The sequence below is a fragment of the Cavia porcellus genome, unplaced genomic scaffold, assembly GCF_034190915.1.
Source record: "Cavia porcellus strain 051 isolate PalLab524CR breed Dunkin Hartley unplaced genomic scaffold, mCavPor4.1 scaffold_14, whole genome shotgun sequence".
In the NCBI taxonomy this organism is placed as follows: domain Eukaryota; kingdom Metazoa; phylum Chordata; class Mammalia; order Rodentia; family Caviidae; genus Cavia; species Cavia porcellus.
This window is the reverse complement of record NW_026947497.1, coordinates 41,720,855-41,744,656: the sequence shown is the minus strand read 5'-3', so window position 1 is coordinate 41,744,656 and position 23,802 is coordinate 41,720,855. Positions and strand designations below refer to the sequence as shown.

At 43.3% G+C, this 23,802-nt stretch overlaps 1 protein-coding gene across 6 annotated transcripts in view; it reads right to left on the bottom strand.

Moving 5' to 3' along the window:
* Nucleotides 1-23,802, bottom strand: part of Arhgap10 (Rho GTPase activating protein 10) — a 272,424-nt gene that overhangs the window by 5,084 nt on the left and 243,538 nt on the right. For 4 of the 6 annotated variants that reach the window (XM_063224384.1, XM_063224389.1, XM_063224385.1 and 1 more), the window contains 2 exons: nt 5,217-5,369; nt 3,562-3,653 (listed from right to left, as the gene is read on the bottom strand). In XM_063224384.1, the coding sequence (XP_063080454.1) occupies nt 3,562-3,653; nt 5,217-5,369 (245 nt within the window). The remainder of the gene's footprint in view (nt 1-3,561; nt 3,654-5,216; nt 5,370-23,802) is intronic. The other 2 variants (XM_063224386.1, XM_063224387.1) reach the window with 1 other exon arrangement.

The following is a 23,802-nucleotide window of genomic DNA, read 5'->3' as shown; positions in this document are numbered from 1 at the left end:
ATCAAGAAATATATGGGTTGTAAGGGCCACACAAGATCATCTTTCCAGGATGAGGCCAAATTGTTTTTCAAGGATTATTCTGTCTGTTTGAGATCTTTGAATTTTAATTACCGGAGGCTTTTAAGGATTAATCAGGGTCGCACCTGCTCCCCAAGCAAATGGGGACGTCATGTCTAGGCCTATAAACCAACACAGAACCAGGGGCCACAAGAACCCAAGCACACTTGAGAGCCCTGAGCACGTGTAGGATCGCCCTCTACAGGCCCTGGAGTCCTCCCAGGCAGCCGATCTGATGGATATCTGGTTTCTACAGTTTCCCAGGCCCAGGGAAAAGGGAACAGGGTCCCTGCAGCACCTACAGGAACAGCTCCACCCCAACAGGATCTTGCAGACCCTTCCCTAAAAGTACAGAAACAATTCATCAGCCAGGAACTTGCACCCCTTTCCTGCAGCCCAGACTCTACAGTGAGAGCACAGAGCAAGGACCAGCTGTGAAACTATGTAATTACCAAAGACCACCCTGCCATCCGCTGGTTTAGAATTTCTCACTGTGGTACACATTCCAAGCCCTGTAACTACTGCCAATGTGGCCAAAGGGTCACTCTGACCTGAATTTTGTTTTCTTCAACTGGTTTCCCTTACTGCCTGTGGGAACAGAAGAAGGATTTGCATGGCAAGAGCTTGAAGGCATTCCGGAAGATTCCAAATGCAGAAGTGGCCACAGGAAAACTGTCTCGGGTGTTTCAGGGACACTGAGCGCCTATCACTAGTCTGCGTAACGGACACTCCTGTGGGTTCAACACTTGTAAATGGTAACAACAAAATGTAAACAACAGTTGTAAATGTACTTGGAGCACTGCCTGGCTCCACAACACTGAGGTCCCATGACCTGCCTGTATGGCTTGTTCTGTGTCTGACTTTAGAAGAAAAGACCCCACATCTACTAGAGGAAGGGCTTCACACAGCACTTTCTGGAAAAGCAAGGGATTGCTTTTAACTAGCTGAGTGACCAGCTGCACATGGAATCAAGGGAAGTGCAACACAGAAAGCAAGCAGCCTGCTCAAGTGCCTTCAACCTCCAGTGCCCTTTAAGAACCACCCCTAGGAAGCAGCAAGTCTCAGGGTACCTTCTGCTGAGCTCATCAGCACCCCTAGTAAAGGATCAGGGAGGCTCTTGCAAGACACATAGCTCCCAGCAAATGACATGTCACCTATTTGGTTAAGGAAGGGTTGTCAACATGTCAACAGGCATCTTTGGAGTACAAAGTCATGAGGGGCAAAGGGAGAAACTGCCAAGACTCCCTGTGTGCTCCAGCCAGCAGGCCTAGACTGAGCTGGACACTTGTACCACCTGGCACCAAGTTAGAGGGACACACAAACAGTGGGAAACACAGCCACATCCACAGCACACCATGATGCACCCTGCAAGGCACCACAGTTAGCAAGATTTTTTGCACCTGTAGGCGAAACTCAAAAATCGCATTTTCCAGTAGTCCCAAATGCTAGCCTAGTGACATATGGAATCTGGGGAAACGGGGAGGGGTGACAATTGGGCAGATATCTTTGAAAATTAGGACAATGAATCTGATGCAAACATTACCGAAGGAACGTGTCTGGGATCACACAGAAAGTAAAACAGCCCAGATCAGACTTTGATAAAATGATTGCAAAGTATAATCACTTTCTCTCTCACAAACACACCCAGATACTCTTACGTATGCATGTGCACGTGTGTGCATGTGCATGCATGTGACTATGTACACCTTCATGTATGTGAATACTCACACCCTTTTTTCAGAGCACTTCTGCAAGTTATGAAAGGATTTTAGAGCTGGAGAATTAAGTCTCATGGGTCGCTGACCTCCTGGCCTTCCTCCTTTCCACTGGCCGCAGACCCAGACTTCAGCACAAAGCCTCATTCACACGGCTGTGTGGGGCATGCACGCTCAGCACAGGTCTCACTGGTCTGAGTCCTTGTTGGTCACGGGCTTAGGGTGAGAGCATCTGACCCAGGTCTGACTGCTCAGTGGCTAGAGCAGGTAAAGCAGGAGGAAAATTCTAGAGAAGTCTTCTCAGTGCTAAAACAGAAAAGCACAGAAAAGCCTCATTTCGCTCAAGCTGAGTGTGGCTAGGAGGCCTCCAACTGGCAACCATTTTGCCCAATACGGGAGGTGAATGTACAGGTAGAGCCAGGGTCCACATGGCCAAGCAGAGAACACTTCAGCAGAAGATGGAAATGCTTTGGTCTTTGACAGATGAGAATGTGAGCTAAGCAAGTAGAGCACCCCGCTTTCAGACCTATTACTCTGTAAGCCAACTGATTTACATGACTGATTGCATTTGTGTCCAGTTTTGTTACCTGCAGCCTAAGGCATTCTTACATATCTTCTGGCAAGGTAACCATTTCACAAAAAAATCCTATGCAAAAAAGTTCAGAGGCGCCTAAGGTGACCCTACAGGAAGTAAAAATTCCTCACCAGTTTTTGAATGGCTGAGTCTCACTACTAGTATCTTGGCTTTCCCTTCTGCTGTCTGCTGTGACAACATGTGACAGGTGTGGAGTGGGGCAGTTTGTGATCACACTCTCCTACCACAACTGCACATGTGTGTATTATGGTTGTGGAGGACAGATTATTGCTTCTACTCCAAGAACAAAGTTTCTTCACAAAGTATAATTCTGTCGTATGTCAGGGGCTGGTGCTGTTGTTTGTTTTCTGATGCTATCAGCCGTCTCTGGCGCTCAGGAGCACATACCGTGATCTAGCCTAAATGAAGCAACTTGCTTTCTAAAAAACAATCAGCAGCAAATGTTGCATTACTGACAACACACCACAATGCATTGTGTTGATATATTCCACAGACTCCAAACATTCTGGCTCATCAGCCATTCCATTCCAAGCATCCAAGGTTCCTGCTGCTTCCCTGGAACTCTTCTGGGGAGCTCCACCCACACACGACATCAATGTTTCCACAGCAACCAATGAATTCCATAATGAGCAGACTAGGGAGGGAAGAAAACTACAGCAAGGGGGGAAAATACATACACTGAAGCATGGGAGAAATCTGTGAAATATTAAGCCAGTCACAGCTTCTAAACACTTGTGTATGAATGATAAACATTCAAATAAAAATTCCCACTGCTGTTTCAGTATGCGAGGTCAATACCCACATCTGGAGATTCATATGCTCTTCAGGATGGGAAAAAACTAAAGTGTAGGAATGGTAACGGGGTTAGAAATCAAAACAGATTCAGCAAACCTGAAGCACTGAGGAGGCTCAGCCAGGGATTCTGAGAGAACCAAAAAAACAAAGGAGGTAGATCAGAAGTATTTCTTAACTCCACGCAGTACTAGCTCGTTCCCATAAATTATGTGAAAAGAGACTCATCATCAAGACTGTGGAAGGAAAGTTCCAGTCCTCAGCACAGAGCCCCTGGTGCTCAGGATCCGGAAGCCAAGGGCCTCAGCTCTCTCCTGCTGGGGGGTTTGCACAGCCCTAATCTGTGACCGCTTACTTACTCTATGTGAGAGACACTCAAGGGTATCTCCCACCACCACTTACCATCCTCAAAAATTGCTCCTATTTCAAAAGATAATTCCGAGCTATGTTCTGCTTCACATGGGTACACTGCTCGAGCTTTCCGATTGATGACACTGCGGAAGAAACGCAAATGAGATTCACATGAAAATGTGAAGAACTGGGAGAGAGAGCCTCCTGGTCCCGCCCAGCCCTGCCTCCCATTCCCCACATCTCATTTCAGGTCAACCGTGAGGCAACTCCTTCCAGAAAAGAAAGGAACAGAGACAAGAACATCAGGCAAAGTCTCAGCACTGGATTCTCAGGTAAACGGTGGGCTCCAAAGGCAGTGTTCTCCGTGGGAAGCCTCTGGGAAGCTGCTGCTGCACCACTGGCCTAATTCTCCTCCCAGCCTGGTGGGAAGAGCTTGTGCAGTGACCAGTGCTGTTGCAACCACGGGGTGCATTCGCCTCCTAAGCACTTCAGCTGCTCGTTGGGAAAAGCATCCCTGTGTGGACAGGCCAGCAGCAGAGGAACATGCTGAGCATGCTTCCAGTGAGCCAGGGCAATATTCTACTCTGTGTTACAACCCCAGCCATTTTTTAAATGATACTAGGGATTAAAACCAGAGCTTGCATTTGCTAGGCAAGCACTCAACTACTTAACAATAAAATCTGCCTTGTGGTTGTTGTTATTGTTGTCGTTGAGACAGAGTCTTAGTAAGTTGCCCAGGCTGGCCTTGAACTTCCAATCCTGCTGCCTCAGCCTTCCAAGCCTGGACTTACAGTATGTGCTACTTCGGTAGGCTCTGGTGTTTAACTGACCACCAGACCCCATGCTCCCCTGCCTGTCAAGACTTCCTATGTGCCCTTGTGGGAGGAGGAGGGAAACCATACTTTCAGTCAGATAGGAACCAAAGTAGAAGCCAGTGCTCTGCCTCTTCGGAGTTGGGAAAGCCACTCGGAGTTGAGAGTGACCTTTGCCAATTCCCCAGACAGACACTCACTGGCTAAAGGTCAGGTCCTCTGACCTCCATAGAGCCAGCTATTGAAAGGGTCATGCAAATTAACATTTCCAGAGCTCATTCTGTCTTTCTTTAAACCAAGAATATGCATTATATTCATGTACAAAAGGTTCTTTCAAAATGACTAGTTCTAAAAATGCACAAGCACCAAAAAGACAGAGCAGGTTCAGGTAGGTCTCACGGAAGGCAAATTCCTCTGAAAAATGCACAACTGCCTGAGTGTGTCCACAGAAGGTTCTACATCCACTACAGACTGAAAGTATTTCTTTAAAAATTGCTGAAAACATACTTACTTTGTTGTCTTAATTCTGTGAACAATAAAGTATAATAATTATTTACTTATCAGTTTACATTGTACGAGATATTAAGTTATCTAGAAATGATTTAAAATATACCAAAGGAAATACAAAGGTTACACGGAAATACAATTCTATGTTGTCTAAGAGACTGGAATACAGGCAGATTTTGGGGCCAGAACCAGTCTCCTTAGGAAACCAAAAATTGACTGTGCTTGCTAATGAAATAAAGCAGAGAGCCATACAAAGTAGGAAATGTTGGCTGTGAGGTCCAGGATGCCAGGGGTGTCTGGGGAAGCCTGTTCCAGCACAGAGCACAGGTTTACAGAGCCCCTTCTGGGTACCACCGTTGTATTTTATATATGCCTCAAACCACATACCTTTCCGGTGGCTTGTCAGCTCTGTTGGCAGCAGGAGAGGTGGGAAAAGGAGATGAACTGGGTGAAGGAGATGGAACAGCTGGGTTGGGGCCTGATGTGGTTGGAGATTGTGGGTTAAGCCACTGGGCCATAGATGATCGAGTCTGGCCTGGGCTAAGGATGGAAGTTGAAGGACAGGATTAATAGCATGAAGGCCACAGACCTAACCACACAGCAACCCAGTTGAGAAGACCAGCTCCTGCATCTCTCCAGACTACCAGGGACACAGACATCTCTGTGTCCTCCCAGGTCTTAGCCCAAAGTACCTATCGAACACCCAAAAGTCAGCCACAGACTGAAAGCAGGGCTATCACACTGCACTTCTGCAGATTTGTGGGGAAGATCCACTCCTGTCTAACTTAGTGCCACATCTGTTCGCTATCATGTGCCCAAAATGGCTTGGATGTTCGAGGTACATCGTCTTGTATTTCTCTCCTCATAACCTGAAAATGCATTTAATGCACCTACCCTATCAAACATTTTAGCATCATGGTACACCACAGAGTATCCATCATTTCTCTTTGTGATCATACAGCTGGCTGGGAGCTGTAGGTCAGGGCTATGCCCCAACACCAAGAGTGAGTACCCCGTCACCTATCACCATGAAATGATTAGAATTCAAAGCACAGTTCCTGTATAGTGTCACTCTGACATTTTCGTAGAATTGGAGAATCCTAAGTCAAACCATCCTAAACTGGGGACCATGTACATTTCTTTCCTATTTAAAAAAAAGGCAGATCACAACAATCTTAACTGAAGTCTTTGACTGTGGCTGCCAAAGATCAACGCACAATATTTTAATATTTAAGCACTCTCAGTGGGTCATATATGTGTGGCAACACAGAAAAAGAAAATTGACATTAAAAGTTAGGATTTCCATAGAAAGAAGGAAGACAGGCACTGAAGAGTAAGAAACCAGTGAACAACAAATGATTCAAGCACTTGGTTCTACCAAGGTGAAAAAGACCATCCATAAAAGACTTCTGGAGGGATCTGTAAATACATAAATATGTGGTGATCTGAATTATTCTTCAATGATCTCAGACACGGAGCCCTGTGTCTCCAGTATATGAAGTTTCCTTCAAAAGTATAGTACAGAAAACTCTTCACTGTGTAAATTTCTCAATACATCCCCCATGCTGGGACTCAAACCCAGGGCCCTGGGGATGAGAGGCAAGTGCTCTACCACCAAGCGACACTGCCAGCCCCTTGACTGAGTTATTTCAACACAACTGCATTCAACATGTGCCACAGCCAGACACTGTGTACCACAAATTCATCCTCTTCAGCATAAACCAGTTCCCATGAGCAGCTTCCTTGCTCCGCATTCCTGAGCCTAGGCTTTACCTCTTCTGTGGCAGAACCAATGCCATGGTTTGTCCCCATTAATGCAGCAGAGCTCCTGGGCTGTACCCTTCTGCCTCCTCACCAGAAAAACGTTCCACTTGCACTGCTCTGTGTCCTCACTGCCAGAAAGGTCTTTTTACTAGTCCACAGCTCACTGTCCAAGGCTGCCACACGGAGCAACGGCAGGGCAGGTCCACCCCGTTCTACCTCCCTGAGAGCCTCATGCCTCTGCTGCCGGCCCAGCAGCCTCCCTTCTACAGCAGGCCCTTCTCACCTCTGCCGCATGTTGGCCTCTCTGCCTCGGCTTCCTCCTCCTCTGCCTACACAGGGGACTGGGTACCTCTGAAGCCGTGTCTCACCTATGCATGGCTGGGTAAGCTGGGCCTAGCTGCTCTCTGATTGTCATATATTTCTCTTGCCCTTGCAGTAAGAGCAGGTCCTTAACTGTTTATTTCTGTAGCCCTCATTAACACAGCTGCAATGATAGGCACATGAAACTTTCACCCGACACACACAAACCAATCCTGAAGTTCAAAGACTACAACTGGATTGTGTGAAGAAGTGCATTATTCACTTGGTAGACATTTAATGCACAAGTTTCTTAACTTATACTCAGAAAAGAGGGAGAAAAACAGCAGCAGCAAGACAACATTACTCTTTAAAGAATTTACTTATAGGCCGGGGATTTAGCTCAGCAGCATAAGCGCCTGCCTGGCAAGTGCAAGCTCATGAGTTCAATCCCCGGTACAAAAAAAAAAAAATTTATTTACAATTCCTCCGTCCAGCTGTTTATCTGGGAGTCATAAAACCTATTGCATCCCCCAAAAAAGATCTAAAAATCTTGAAGTATCTGAATCATCAGCTACAAAAGGCACTCAATTCTTCAGCAGAAAATGACTCTTTAATGGCATATTACTAATCAGGACGACAAAGGAGACCAAAGCATGAGTGAAGTTCTGATAGAGTATTTAAGGCTACAGTTAAGCCAAACAATTGCCATGAAATCTCCCAGCAATTATTCAAGGTGCTTCTACAGTGGTGGTGGATGACCAGATGCTGTACCACAGCTCTATCAACTCGGCTTCATTGTAAGAGGTCAGGAGATTAAGTGATGGCCATCCATCTGCTTAGAGGGAGGACAGCTGCAGGGCAAAGATAAACAGTGTGACTATTTACAAGGCCCTTTAAAAAATAAAGATCATAAGTTGCATAGCTATTACTTAATACATCTTTATTTTTAAAAGATTCACTTTTTCTTTTCCTACATGATGAGACAACATCCCTTGGTTTTTGAAAGTGAAAGAATTTTGGGAAGAATCAGTGCAGAAGATAAGGTCTGTCCCTTAGTTTTCCCCATTCTGTTTCAAACTAGCAAGTCAGAAACAGCAATCCCTGGCCAAGGTCAAATTTTAAAACTCACTTGTTATGTTTCTAAGACCTTTCTGTTGTTGTCCCACATACATATATGATATGTAATCCAGGAGTAACTGTTATGGTTTGTGTTTGGATGGCTGCTCGAGCCTCATGCTATCATGGCTGAATCGAGCGTTGTGATTAGCTTGTTGTCTAGTGCTAGGATTGGTGATGTGAGTGCTGCACCGGCTCAGGGGCAGAGCCAGCACACAATGTAAAGGCGGGAAGGAGAGGTGCTTTTCCCCTTTTGTCCTTTTGTTCTTGTTGCTTGCAGCAGCCATTCTCGGCCATGCCACCCTGCCTTGGAGCCAGCTGAGTATGGATTGAAACCTCAAAAAAAACTGTAAGATAAATAAACCTTTCCTTGCTTCGTTTTGGGTGCCAGGTATTTCGTCTCAAGAATGTGAGAAAAGTAACCAATACAGTACTTAACCTTTCAGATTTTTCAATTAAGTTTACATTTTGGTATCTGGCTTTTCCTTTCACTATCTCAGAAGCCTCAGCTAGACCTATTTTTGGACTTCAAAATCCTACAGGGGCACAAAGGCTGTGTAAGCTGCAGCACTCATCCGAGGTGCCAAAATGCAAGTCTGGAGAGTGTCCTCATGGAAACGAAGCAAGAGTCTTGCAGGCCTGCAAGCTATTATGGAAGAGAAAACCTGAATAAGCTTTGGAGGCCAGAGCAGAGAAGCTGCCTAGAGGAAAGGAACTGTTCACAGCTCTGTCCTCTGGGAAAGAGCAAGGGGAGGGTCTGAACTCTACTCATACAATGAGCCAATGCATCTGTCAATAGAAGTCAGAGGATGAGCATTCATAGGGATCTCCCAAAGCCTCTGAGAGCCAAAAACTGTAAAGACGAGCTTCATTATAATAATCATCTCTCATTTCCAGAATTTGAATAATCTTCCTAAAAGGAATAAAGAAACTTCAATACCTACATTTTCTCAAAGGTAGAGAAAAATATTGACATTAAAAAGATTTTCTGATAGTTATATCTTTCTTAAATTTTATTTTAAAACAAAAAAAAAATAAAAACAATGATACAAAATTTCAAAATAAATAGATTAACATAGTGTATATAGTTATCTTCAAAGTAGCTGCCCAGATTATAAGATGTAGCCATGAAAAAAATGATTAAATAATCATTCTTTTTGATGAGCTTAGAAACAGTATAATTTTCACACATATGTATGTGTATGTGTGTGTGTGTGTGTATAAAATCTTTCCTTTCATTTCTCCTTTCCCCTATCCCTGTTGTTCTCTCCTTTTTTCTTTTTTTTTTTGGTCTTTTTCCTTTTTATCGGTACCAGGGATCGAACTCACAACCGCACACTTGCAAGGCAAGCGCTTATGCCGCTGAGCTAAACCCCCAGCCCCTCCCTGTTGTTCTTTCCGTTTGAGTAGTTTTTTACCCTTTAAGTTACATAATACCTACTGTATATTTTGGATTTGTTTACTCTTTCCATTTTTTACACTAAGGATATAACACGATGTTTATATATGTGAGTCTGATTTATTTCACTTAGAGTATGATCTCAAGTAGCATCTATTTACCTATAAAAGCCTCGAGTTTATCATTCTTTATACCTGAGTAGTACACTCCATTGTAGAAAAATATCACATCTTTTTTATCCACTCTGTGGTTTATAGGCATCTGGGCTGTTTCCAAGATTTGTCTATTATGAATTGTGCTGCTATAAATGTGGGTGTGCATGTATCACTATATGATGTTTTCACTTCTTCTGAGAATATACCCAGAAGGGGAATAACTGGGTCAAATGGAACCTCTAATGCTAGTTTTTTTGAGGAATCACCACACTGATTTCCACAGTGGTTGCACCAGTCTACACTCCCACCAACGATGAAGGGTTCCTTTTTCCCCATACTCCAGCCAGCATTTATTGTTAGTTGATTTCTTGATAATAGCCTCCTGCCTTACCTTTGTTGCCCAGGATTGTCTTTGCTATCTTAGGTCTCTTCTATTTCCAAATGAATTTTAAGAATGCTTTCTCTACCTCTGTGAGGTATGCTAGTTGAATTCTGATTGGGATTACATTAAACCCATATAATCATTTAAGGTGTATGGCCAGTTTCGTAATATTGGTTCTTCCTATCTGTAAGCAAAGGATATCTTTCTGTTTCTGAAATCCTCAATTTCCTTTTCAGAGTACTGTAATTTTCAATGTATAAATCTTTTACTTCTTTTAGATTGACTCCTATGAACTTTTCTTTTTTTTGGATGTTATTGTGAAGGGTGTGTTTTCCCTAATTTTTCTCTCAGTGAGTTCATTGTTTGCATACAGGAATACTATTGATTTTTGATTGTTGACTTTGTATCCAGCTATGCTACTGAATTTGATTATTTTAAGTCTAAAAATCTTTTGGTGCAGTTTTTGGGGTTGTCTATGTAGAGTGTCATGCTAATCACAGGAATGCAGGGTTGGTTCCATACGTAAGTCAGTAAATGTAATACACCACAACAGACAAAAATCACATCTAAATAGATGTAGGAAAATTATCTCAATAAATTCAGAAAAAGCTTTTGATAAAGTCCAAAACTCATTCACGATAAAAATCCTACAGAAAATTATAATAGATGGTCTTTACCTCAATCTGATAAAAACCATTTATCACAATCCAATAGGCAACCTCATGCTAAATGGACAAAAATTGAAAGCTTTCAAACTAAAATCAGAAACAAGGATGTCACTATCACCACTCTTATTCACTATAGTTCTGGAAACATTAGCCAAAGAAATTAGACAGAAGAGACAAATTAAAGTTATCACAATAGGATAGGAAGAGTGAAATTATCATATTTACAGTATCTTGAAGGAATATTAACTAGGCCTATCTTTATGGAATCTAGCCCATCACACAGGCCTGACAGTTTTTCCCAACCAGGGCTTCCTAGTACATCCTTACACATAATAAGGTCACCACCTCTCCTGCCCCTGCTTCTATCCAATCCACAAGTAAGGCAAAGACAGCTCTCCACAGGTTTCTCATGTTTCTGCACACACAGTGGACAAGAGGCATGGTGCCTCTGCTTTGTTTGATCTTTCTGAGGCTATTTGTATGGCAAATAGCCTTGCAAGATAGAGACTGTATGTCTCTGGAATGAAGCATAGTAGTCTTTATCCACCAGAAAAGATGTGGGCTTTCTGAGCTCTGGGAAACTGTCCGATAGCACCCCGTAAGCAGTTGTTACCTGGCCCACACTGCCGCACTCCATGAGAAATGGGACCCTGGGAACAGGTGCAGAAGAACACTGACATTTCCACTACTGTCACTGCTGTGATTAGCAGTGTCCTCTGGGGCCAGCCATGAATCCCATGTCTTCTACCAGCATCAAGTAGATCCTGACAGACTGAGCAGTTTGCAAACAAGGTAAAATTTCAGAGCATACATTGTTCTTGAGAGTCTCAGCCTTAGAACTGAGAAAATACTCAGGTTGAGTGTCTTTAAGTTAAAGAGCGAAAATGACCAGATTTGAGAATAAAAAGCTCAATACATGCTACAATATAATACATAAACTGAGTAACCTTCTCTATCAACGCTCAAATTTAAAGTATGTTTTAAAATCTATTTATTACTTCATTCCCACTGCCCCTTTAACTTACGGTTTTTGATTAGCAAGACTGGCTTGAGCACAAACCACCGATTCTATTTAACGTGAGCTACTGACTGTTTACACAAAGTGAGGGCCACAAATTCCTTGAAAGCCAAGTTGTGGTCTGCAAAAATGGAGAAGTTCACTCTTCCTCATAAGCTCAGAAACCACATTTACCAAAACAGAAACGAGTCTAAGAGAACACCAAAGCCTGTGTGCCATCTTTCCAGATCAACACTGAACTGTACATTGTCCTGTACGGTGGGATGAGTCCATTTTCCCAAGAGCCCACATCACCGGAAGGTGTCTTCCTCGAGCAAAGGAGAAGCAAAAGTGACAAGAGCATCTCACTAAAACACATCGAGCGTCAAACTCCTAACTCAGAAACACATTTCTGAGAACACCTGTAAGTGTGTGTGACTAGGACAACAGTGAAATTTGCAGGACTAGAGGTGTGGAGGCAGTAGAGGAGTTGAGAAAGACAAAGGCTGGAGACGGAACATGCGTGTGTGTAAATGACAAGGGAAATCTCTGCTATAAAAAGGATCAGAACTCCTGCTTTGGAAAAACAGGCTGAATATCCTGGAAAGACACTATAGGTTTTGCAGGGCTGGTGAGACCCTGAAGCACAAACAGGAAATTATGGCAGGAGCTGCCTATGTGTACACTTTATGGAGTTTATCTTATCAAATGTGAAAAATCAGCAGTCCAGGCTGCTTCTGAGTCCAACTGTGATCCGATCTTCTCCAGTACCAGACTCTATGCTCCACGCATATTAAAAACTTTCTGGCAACAGAAGAGTGCAAATGTTCTGGGAAGGCGGGAGGGGGCGAGGGACTTAACTGTGAAAACTGGCCCCCAGCTGCACGGGGCCTCCGGAGAACTCCTGCAGCTGACAGCCATTTCTTACACAGCACAGACGGGTCTGGCTTCGGGTGCCACTGGTGATATAAACACCCGATTCCAGGCTCTTGGAGCATTGCGCACAATTTAAAATTCAAGGAGATAAATCAGGGAAAACAGTGTCAAGAAATGACAGCTTCTCTGAGTGACTAAATCCCCCAAATACCAAGATATTTGACTATGACTATATGAAATCAGAATCAAATCAGAAGTTTGCACTGGGATGAAAAGATTTTAAAACCTCATTTGCAAGGTCTCTGAGCAGGAGCTAACACATTAGTGAAATGATCTTTCATGCCAGCCTGGGAAAAAGTACAACATAAGTCTAGAACAGCTGTCCTGGGCAAAAGTGTTTGAAAATGTTAATAAAGACAGAAGGAAATATTGTAGATCTGTATATGATTGGGAAATCTCTGTTCAAATAAATGCCATAGTTATTCCTTAGGTGCCAGAGAGGGAACATTCCACAGTAAGCACTTTGGCTCCAAACAGGCACATGGAGCGGGAAGCCGAGGCCTGTGCCCAGAAAGTCTCCATCATGTCAGCCCCATGACTGGATAAGGAAGCTTTCACTGCCCAGAAGGAGAGCCCCTGGGTCATCACTGATGGTCTGACAACTACTTATCAGGCCCAGCCGCTCCAGGCTTTGGGGACACGTAGGGGGTGACACCACTAGCTGCTCTTCAGGAGCTCCAGCAGTTAGCAATCAGTGCACCTGGATGAGTGCCTCCGAGAGGATGCCCAAGGCCCTCCCAGGAGCAGGGGAAAAGGCCCTAAACCACCACTCAGACAGGCATCAGGACTTTGGGGTGGAGGCGGTGTCCACATGGGGCTCCTGTGACCTTTGTCAGTATCACCCTCACCTCTGCACCCTTCCGTGTACACTGCACTGTGCTAGATCAACTCACATTCCCTTCCTCTCAGTGACTTCTCACTCCACGACACCTACATGTGAGAAGACTGAATCTTGGAAAGAGTGAGATTCAGAAGTAAGCCCTCTTTGGACGAGAGAGAACAGAGCTCAGCGCCTCGGGTCCACAGGGGCTGGAATACAACATGAGGAGAAGGATACTTGGGGCAGGACCACGAGTTACTGGCAAGGGAGGACTGCCGAGGAATTACACTCACGGCAGCTGTGAGTGCCTGCAACTCTGCCATTCCATAGAGAGCTCTGGGTTCCAAAGCTGCTGCTGCTGCCACCACTGGCTGCCTGCAGGCTCATCTGCAGTTTTGACTTCCTAAGTTTGCTCCTTTTGGTGGAATTAAAGACAGGAGGCTACTTGCTAGCCAGTGGCTGTGGTAAAAAGGAAGAGAAGTCAGAGGTGCACAGTCTGCATCGTTAGCCCCTGCCTGGCTCATCTGCCGCTGAAACCTGGCCACATAACTTAGCCTCCTCGGGTAAAATGGAAGAGGTCATTATTCACAGGCTGTAATCTAAAATGCATAGCACTGACAGGAGAACCTTAAACACTCAATAAATGCAGCTCTTACGAACAGCTGTATTTTGGAGTCAGGCTGCCTCTACTCTAGCGCTATGTCATCACTAACAAATCATTTTGACAAGAGTAAATAAGTTACGAAAGAGGAAAAATTTACACAGATATTAAACAGATCTGATTATTGAAAAAAAGAAAAGAAAAGGTAATTAAATACAATGTGGAATCCTGGAACCGGAAAAGAACACTGCTGGAGAAACTGGTGGAGTCCATATGAAGTCTTAAGCTAACAGTACTGTACCGATATGAATTTTCTTTAAAAATAAAAGCACAATAGTTCTACAAAATGTTTACAGAGAAAATAAATGAAGGGTCCACAGGAACTCCATATTATCTTTGTAACTTCAGTGTAAACGGAAAACTACTCCAAAATAAAAATTTTATCTTAAGCAGAAGGTTATAAAAAGGAGAAGTCCAAATAAACTCTTTAGTCACTGAAACACTAAAGGTCTTTTGAAATTATAAATCATGCCCCTGAAGGCAGCCAGAAGCATAAGGAAAATGATGCTGGTTCCACGTCTGGCGAAGATGTAGGACAGTTCCCTCGGAATCACCTGCCACTTCCATACTGCAGGGCAGGGAACTGCTGCTCTGAAAGCACTTTTTGGAAACACGGGCTTCGCCAAGCAGAGGTGTCTGGGCTATAGATTAGAATAAAAGCCGTGAGCTTGCTCTGCAAAGGGCTACACAGGAACTACTCCAGGCTTTCCAGGCCACGAGGTCTCTCCCAACTACTCACCCTGCCACTGCTGTAAGGCAAAAGCAGCCACAGACAGAACGCGATGGCCCGCACGTGGCCACATTCTCTCGAAACTTACTGACAAAAGCAAGCAGCTGTGTGCGGCTCCCACGCTCCCCAGGACTAGTTGGACCATGTGACAGCTTGTTTGGCCCGGCTGAAGGAGGCAAAGGCGGCTTTAGAAGGCCCTGCTCCCCTCCAGCCTCCCCGTGTGTGCGTGGGGCGAACCTGCAAACACCAACTGCTTCACAGTCAAAGTCCTCCACCCCCACTGCCTCCCATCCAGGAGGGAACAGGCCAGCTCAGCCAGCCAGCACACGAATGCTATCATTTATTCACCCTTAAGAAAGGCCCATCTTTTGAGGAAGTATATGAGTAGGGGGAGGGGGAGGGCCCTGGAAAAGTCCTTGATGCCTCACTATGAGGATCAAGCACACTGTGCACTTGGTCTGCAACTGTGAGGTGCTGAGGTCCCTGATTGCTTCCATTAACAAGAAAGGACCACCCTCCTATCATCTGACATATCACAAAGTCTACCCCCGAGGGAAGCGTTCTGGTGATGCTACCAAAGAACTGTTAGAACTGTGTCTCTGACAGATCTTCCACTTGGAGACACCTTAAATCCCATCTTCCTTCCTTCCAGATGATGGCTGTGGAGTCAGGTAAGAGGGCTGAACCTGACTGAGCTTGTCAGATGAACAGAAAGGCAACTGCAGCTTCATCTGAGAAAACTACGAGGCTTCAGTGATCTGACGGTTGTAGTCTTGCAGGGTCACTCCTAGGAAGGTTTCTACCAGCTTAATTCTTGAGTGGAAAATAGCTGACACCTACTGTAAAGGCTGAGCACATAACCGGAGCCAAGCATAGCTCAGAAGGGGCATAAAATTTGGCTGCTTAAAAAAAACAACCTGTGGTTACTTACCAAGCTGATGAACGGGTTACCTGTTGTGACAGGTGAGCCACACAGTGTGCCAACTTCCAGCTCTAGCAGAGTCTCAAAGGCTTTCTCATGCCTTGGCCATGTAGCATTCAAGGACCAAATCTCAGAGATCCAGGGAAGCCAAGAGAGGAGGCCAGAGAGAATCTTCCAATCATTACTAAGAAAAACAGTTTGGGGCCACGATTCCAAGACTACCAATGCTATCTCCCTGAGCGGTTTAGCAAGATGATTATGTAACTGACGAACCAGGAAGCCGGGGCTAGGATAGACTAAGAAGATCAAATTAGGTTCTCAGAGGGGAGGATAATCCACCAAGTGGCTGTCTAGAGTCTTGGGGGACCCATAACTGGGTTTTATTACATGCCATATCTTGAAACCTCACAACCATCCACAGGGGCAGATGTAATTACTCTCCTTTTACAGCTAATCTTGCTAAGCCTTAGTTTGCTTAAATAACTATATAAAGTCTCTACGGTTTTAAGAGGTGGGACGAGGAAGAAAATTCAAACCTGCTTAACTCAAATCAATGCCTTGCCAGTCTGAACTGCCTCCAGCTTACAAAGAAAGCCCAAGAGGCCCCTAAGATACAGCCAAACAGATCATAAACAGGAAACAATAAATTCCAACACAAGTATTAAATAAGATAATCTTTACTGTAACCAAAAAAAAAAAAAAAAAAAAAAAGAAAGAAACTAAAAAGAAAAACAAACCCAGAACAAGACTAACTTAGGATCTGATGATTTTTAAAGTCTTAAGCAGTCCAAAAGCTACTCCAAAATTCAAGTACGAGTATTTCAGAAAGTCAGTTTTTCATTTGTGGGGCTTTACAATTATAAGGATGATCAACATTCTAGTTCAAAAATAAAACCTTCCAGTTTCACAATTTGTAGTCACAACATAGCAAGAGATATAGCTCCAGCCACACACAAATGCCCAACACCCAACACAAACACCAAAATCACTCTAGCAAGCCACAACAGATCCATATCAAAGGACATAAAGTCGCTCAGCAGTTGGAATGACACTGCTTCTATACAAAGATGAAAGGTAAGAACTTAAGGAAATTAAAAAGGACAAAAGTTGTACCCCTAGAATAAATGTCAATAGATCAATGCATTCCTCTGGGTAAAGTATGACCCTCAATCTCTCTTATGTTCTAGATCTAAAGTGACACCAAAGCCTCATGTGTGTGAAAGGTTATCGGATTATTGGGCACCAGAACCATATAGCAGCCCTATGATCAGCTTCAATCAAGAGATTAAATGATTCTAAGGGTAGAACGACTAACCATATTCCTGGTAAAAGGACTATGGATGTTTCTATAGTGCAAAAATCAAAATTCCACATCTCTTGGCTAAGATGGGTGGAGGGAGACACTGTCCTCCCCAAATCTCCCCAACCTGTTGGGAAATAAATGTGCAACAACCACATTCAAAGGTTGATTCCTCACAGATCACTGTAAACCACAGCCGCGTGGCTTAATGCAGAATTGGGGTCCCTCTGCAAAAATGGAAGTGACCAGCTCATGGCCAAACTTGTCACACTGGGTTCAGGGATCCAATCTGAACAATGGCTCCATATGCATCTAGACAATTCCATTCTGTACAGTAAAACCAGCCTGCAGTAATCCTAAAGTATCAAGACAGGAGAGGTGGGAGTCAGTTCACCTATGTCCCCCACTAGGCAAGCAGCTTAGGCCGGTTTTCCTATGTGCACTGCTCCCCTGGTTTCACTAGCTTTAAAAATGAAGCTTTATCTACCCTGCTGGATTGAAATGAGCAATTGAATAAACTTTCATTTAAGAAACACCTAAGCCAAAGTCTGGAGGCCCATGTACCTAATGCTCCATGGTCCCTGATTCTAATAAATGTAAGAGTGGAAGTAAGCCTGTCCACTGCCTCAAAACATCAGTCTACACTACAGAAACTGGTCCCCAGGCCTCCAAGTGATACAGAAAGAGGAAATCCTCTGAGCAGACTTTGAAGTCTGCTATGGACCCACAGCAAGGCACCAGGCGACCCCGCTTTTCCTCAGACTCCACCTGCCTTAGATTCCAATCTCTGCACCTGCTCAGTGGCCCCGTCCTCCTGCGGTCCAGGAGCAGGCATGGCTCCAATCCCTCCTTCAGAGTGAGAAGTACCACACAGCACATCCTTCCCCGGGAAGGCACTGGCTCCGCTGGAGATTGCAATTCCTGGAACTCACCACATTCGGGAACCAGGGTCAACTTAGAAGAAAGTCGACTACAGGTATTAACCTTATGAGGAAATAAAGCTGGAAATTCTTATAACTAGCAATGCATTCCTCGGGGTGAAGTATGACCTTCGATCTCTGCTACATTCTATATGTAAAATGGGACCCAAGGCCTCACATGTGTGAAAGGTCACTGGGTTATGGGGCATCAGAGCTGACTTGATGCGAGGAGGTGGGGCCCGGGTAGAAGAGGCCACCATGGGAGTGATTCAGAAGGGCGCATCTCCTCTCTTCTCCCTCAAATCCCTGCCTCCTTTCTGCCAGGGCGTGAGCTGCTCTCCTCCGCTATTCCCCTCCGCCATGCTGCCATGCTCTGGAGCCAGCCAACTATGGTAAACGTAAGCCAAGATGAACTTCTTTACCCTCAAGTTGTGGTTATCAGGTATTCTATCCCAGCAACAAGTTAAGTAACTAAAACAATCTCTTTTTAAATTTACATACTTTCCCTCTTCTTATTACCAGTTATGTGCTCTTTTTAATTTGGAGCAAAAAAGTAAAACTTTACACAGATAAATGTCCTGATTTTTCTCTTCAAATAATAGTCACAATATTATGGTTAGAATATGAAAAAGATACCAACTTTTAAGGTGAATTTATTGCCCTAGTCCAACAGATTTGGAAGCAGTGAGAATAGTGTCCATGGGGTTGTGGGTGTAGCTCAGTTTTAAGAGCACTTACATAGCATTGAAGACACCTAGGTTCCATCCCAGCAAATACACACACACACACACACACACACACACACACACACACACATACACACACACACACACACACACACACACACACACACACACACACACGACTGGTGAAGCCTCTTAGCACAGGGAGGAGAGAGAAGACAAAAAGACACAGAGTACAGGAGGAAGTAAAGACAAAGTGTGCTTGTGGCTGTTGCCTGTAATTTTTAGGGATGTGCTAAACTCTTCAGAAATCCATTGAAAACTCTTTAAAAGTATTGTTTTTCTAAACCTTGGATAAATCAAAAACTACTGCAGGAAACTAAGCCACAAATTATATTCAAAGAGTAACTTGCTATCTCCTAGCAAAATTCATCACCTTGCTAAACAGTAGTCCTGGGGCACTGGTAAAGTAATCCAAAATGCCAAGTAGTTGACTCTGGGAAACCTCTATTTGGTTAAGTTTACATTAAGTAAGTTGATAACAGATACAAGGTTTTGTATGGGAAATGGAGGGTTCACAGAGTGACCTGGCTTTTCTGTTTGAGACAGGGTCTCACTGCATTTTTCAGGTTGGCTTCAAACTCCCGAGCTGAAATTATCCTGCTACCTTAATCTCCCAAGCAGCTAGGACTACAGGCATGCTCCACTGTATCTGCCTTTTACCTAGTGGCTTCAAATAACACTATCAGGCTAGAAGTACAGTTCACTGGTAGAATATGTGCTTATTGTGCATGAGGCCCATAGGTGGTCTCCAACACAGAAAGACACAAGCAAAAACAAGTAACTAACCACCCAACATCAAGTATGCATAGGCACAAATCTTGGGGTACAATGGTGGCTCAGGGCAGTAGCCAGGATACATGTTTTGGGAATGTCTTAACATTCAGTACAAACAAAGCCAAGCCTCTCAGCAGGTGGGAAACTACTGCCTTGCTGGCCTGCCGGTCCACTGTAAGATATGCCTTAGAGTACAGATATCCCCAGCTAGAGAAACTAGGGAGCTGCCATCCTGCATATACAGAAAAGAAGGTGTGCCTTTCATCTGAAATCTGGACAGAAAGCAGAGAGCAATGCCTGGTATTTCTTAAAAGAAATTTTCTTCTGAGGCAGAAAACCTAAAAGGATTACTTGTCAAGGACCCAACTCCATCAATTACAATTGAAGAAAACCTGTTTAAAGAAAACTACTTTATTGGGGGGAAATGACTTCGGAACATTTGAAATACCTTGACCTATGATGTAATATCCTCAAAGGAGACTGAGCTAGCAATTCTTCACTGGCAATGAAGTCACCCATCACCTTACTGAGTGCACAGGTAAGTAATAGTTCCAGATAGATTGACTGCAATGAATAATACCCACAAGTCATAAGCATCAGCAAAAACTCAAGAAATCCAATTCTGCTGCATTGTTTTCCACCTGGCAGAGGCCACAGATGTATTTACACATTGCATCTATCAGAATCACAGCTGCAGGCTTTCCTCTGCAAATTTCCTTGCCAGGGATAAGTTATAGGATTTCTGTACAAGCGGGCAATTGGGTTTTATGTGACCCACGTACTGTTGGACTCTATTTCGTGGGACCTGAGATAAGTGTTACTTTTGGAAAAGAAAATCAACCACTCTGGTTCTAAACCAAGTAACACAGGCATTCCCTGCTCTGTAACACCCTGGGCAGGGTTTTAATGACCCCATCTCACCAGGAACTTGACCAGCATTGACTCAGAACCTACAGTACTCAACACTCAGGGATGAGGAAAGACAGAAGGGATGTGCACACATGCACACACACCCACATGCACACATGGGTGGAGGGGATATAGAATATACCTTACAAAAACTAAGGGAACAGTGCTACAAAGAGAAATTGATGAGACAATTTTGGTGGAATTCCTGGAGTAAGAGTTTTTGATATTTCTTTATCAGGAAAAAGAAAGATGAATTGGAAAATAAATATGCTATCATAAGAGACAAGGAATGATATGCAGACAAAAATGGGATTTCAAAAAGGCATGCATTTTTATAAACACAAAATAATTCAAGAAACTGAATGACCCAATAACAATGTTTGTATCCGAAAAAGTTTAGGGTATAAGATTCAATTTCTATCACTGAAAATTTTGTGTTCTAACTTGTGGCAAAGGAAAGATATGTAGAAAAATACACACAAATCACATAAATATCAAATAATATAAAAGGCAAGTAGTAACAATACTAAAAGACTGTCTTTAATTGATGCCAAATAACGAGTATCAGTAAACAAAGGTGTCACTTAAAGGCCCCTTGTAGAACAGAGTATGAAGGAAGACACCCTGGAGATGAAAACTAAAGTACACCCTGTAGACAGGTAAGAGTATCTTAAACAAGTAGGCAGGAAGACATTCAGGGCGTAAGGAATCAAAATATTCAAGAAGCATATGCAGAGTACCGGAAAGCACACCACACTACAAGTGTGTTTTTGCTAGTGCATGCTTTCACACTTATATACAGAAGCTACAATCACTGATTTCATGGAAGCAGAGCACAGATCTGGTGGCAAACCTATGACACTCATCTTGTTTTTCTTTTAAGAAAAAAGATGTTAAAGTATGACTATTTTTTGTAAACACAATCACAGTATTCAGGTTTAATTGCAGTGTTGGTATTTTGTAAGAAATAAGTGGGTCTTGTGTTGCAGTGTGGCGACACGTTTCTCAAAGGTTCACCATCGTTGGCACACAGTTAGTTTAATAAAATTAGTTCAATAAAACATTGCCTTTAAGTTACTATTTGCCTTTTCGTATATTTGATTTTTATGTGGTATGTGTGTATCTTTTATATGTCTTTCCCTTGCCCAAAGCTAGACAATAAAATTAAAGACTACGAAGAGTAAGAGGGAAATGGAGAGAGGATGTTAAGTGGTACAGCCATGTGATTGAATGAGGGGCCACTTTGAATGCTCTACAACACAAGTAGGGTAACTGGATGCATATTTCCAGAAAAGCTGGTGCAGACAGTCTGGAAAGGTCCAAAAACACAGCAATGATAAATATGTGAAATGATCAATGTGCTCATTACCCAGATCTGACCGTCACACTTTGTATGCATGGACTGAAATGTCACTCTGTATCCCATAAATATACGCAGCCATGGCATGTCAGTTAAAATGAAAACATTTAAAAATAGGCAGAGAAATCATTTATTCTAATTATACCCCTCAGAGAAGCCATCCACAATGAACACATGATAGAATCAGGAGGTGCAGGAACACAATTCCCCAGGTCAGGGATCACCAATCATCATCTGGGAACTTCCTTAGAACTGTAAACTCTCAGGCTCCCTCTCAGATCCAGATCCATCAGCTTAGGACGGGTCTTCCAGCACGGCTTTTTGGTTTTGTTAACCACTTCCAGGACCTCACGCATGTTAAGCATGTGCTCTATCCCTGAGCTGCAAGCCACAGCCCAGGAGTATGGGTTTAACCAGCTCTACCAAGTGACTCTAAGGTGTGTTCAAATTTTAGGAGTGCTTTTCTCTACAGCAAAGACCCAGCTAGGCTAACAGATGCTCACTTAAACCCTAAAACATTACACCAGAAACTTTCTAAGACCCAAGAGAAACAGGATGTGTTTCACCCATTACACTGAAAAAAAAAAAAAAAAGAATCTAGTTCCTGAGGCAGGGGCAGGTTTACATTTTAACAACAATCTCCTTCCCACTATGTCTGCCCACCCCGCTTTCTACACCTCAAGGTTGGTGTGCTTCTCATGACATTTTCAAATGTGCACAAATAGGAAACTGGGGAATTCACTCCTCATTTGATTTATGACCAAAAATATCAAGCTCTTCTTGTTTCAGGCCTGGGCATGCTACGAATTGAACATCGGCAATCCCACAGCTCATAATGTCACTTTTCTGCAAAATCACTGTGGAAGAAGAGGACTAAACTGTTCTCTACTGCCTGTGATTCACACTTACTGAAAGAAATAATTAGGGATCTCGCTTGCACTACAATACACACAGCCTCAACTCCATCTCAAGTGCAGCCAGGATTAGGATTCTGGGTTCCTATATAACTAGTTTTATGGTTGCGTATAGCAGTAAATTAAAAAAGACTTCTAACTGTGACTAAGAAACAGTAAAGACGGCCTGGAGATATAGCTCAGTGGTAGTAGTGCTTGCCCAACTTGTATGAGGCACCAAGTTCAGTCCCCAGTACCCAGAAGGTGTGGGGACAGACAGTAAAGGTGAAGTTTAAGTAGTAAACACACATGACAATCTAAGGAGAGAAACAAGCTCATCTAGAGAATATTTTCCCATATTTGGGTCCTTTGCTCTGATTTAAGTTAGCTTTTCAACATCTTCAGGTTGCCTCAAAATCTCCTCATGCCAAATCTCTCCAGACTCTCTTAATACTTAATAGGTTCATAATGATTTCATGTGAATTCTGCTGTATCTATAAAAAGCCACGTAATGTGAGGGACACTTTCCAATCCATTTAAAGTACCAAGAATTCCAAGCCAGGGTCAGATGACATCATTATCTACAATTTATTTTTAGCAACTTTGGTTTAAAAAAATCAATGCTCTCTGCGTAAATGATAAATATATTTTTGGATGTAGTCTGATTGACTAATCAAGTAATACCTTATAATTACAAAAGACTTTGTTTTTGTCTTCCCTGAATACTTGTTTGAAATCTGATGTCCTAATGAGGTCCCACACCAACCCCCCACTCTGCTCCAACCCCACAGCCTGTCAATACAGCAAAACAAACTCTTATACACTCAAATGTGTTCAAGGCCTTCTGTATTTGTTTGCCCTTGGATTTGTATTATATGTCCTAATATACCTGAGCTGATCTGCCCATGTCTGGCACTAAACCAAAACACAGGATATAAAATCAGGTACTTTCGTTGAGTCTCCATTATGCAGGGAGCTATGGGGTAAAATAGAGCAGAATGCTAACATGAATGCTGATATCAAACATTCATGTAACTAAAATATCGCTCTGCAGGCAGTTTCAAGAGACCATCCATCACATGCATGCATTCTCAGCTCTCTCCAAGTTTGCATAAGTAATGACACAATATCATAAGTAGAACAGTAACAAAGTCTGTTTGAATGACCCAAAAGTGCCACAAACTGAACCAGGAGGTCCAAATTCAATATATAGCCCAGGCT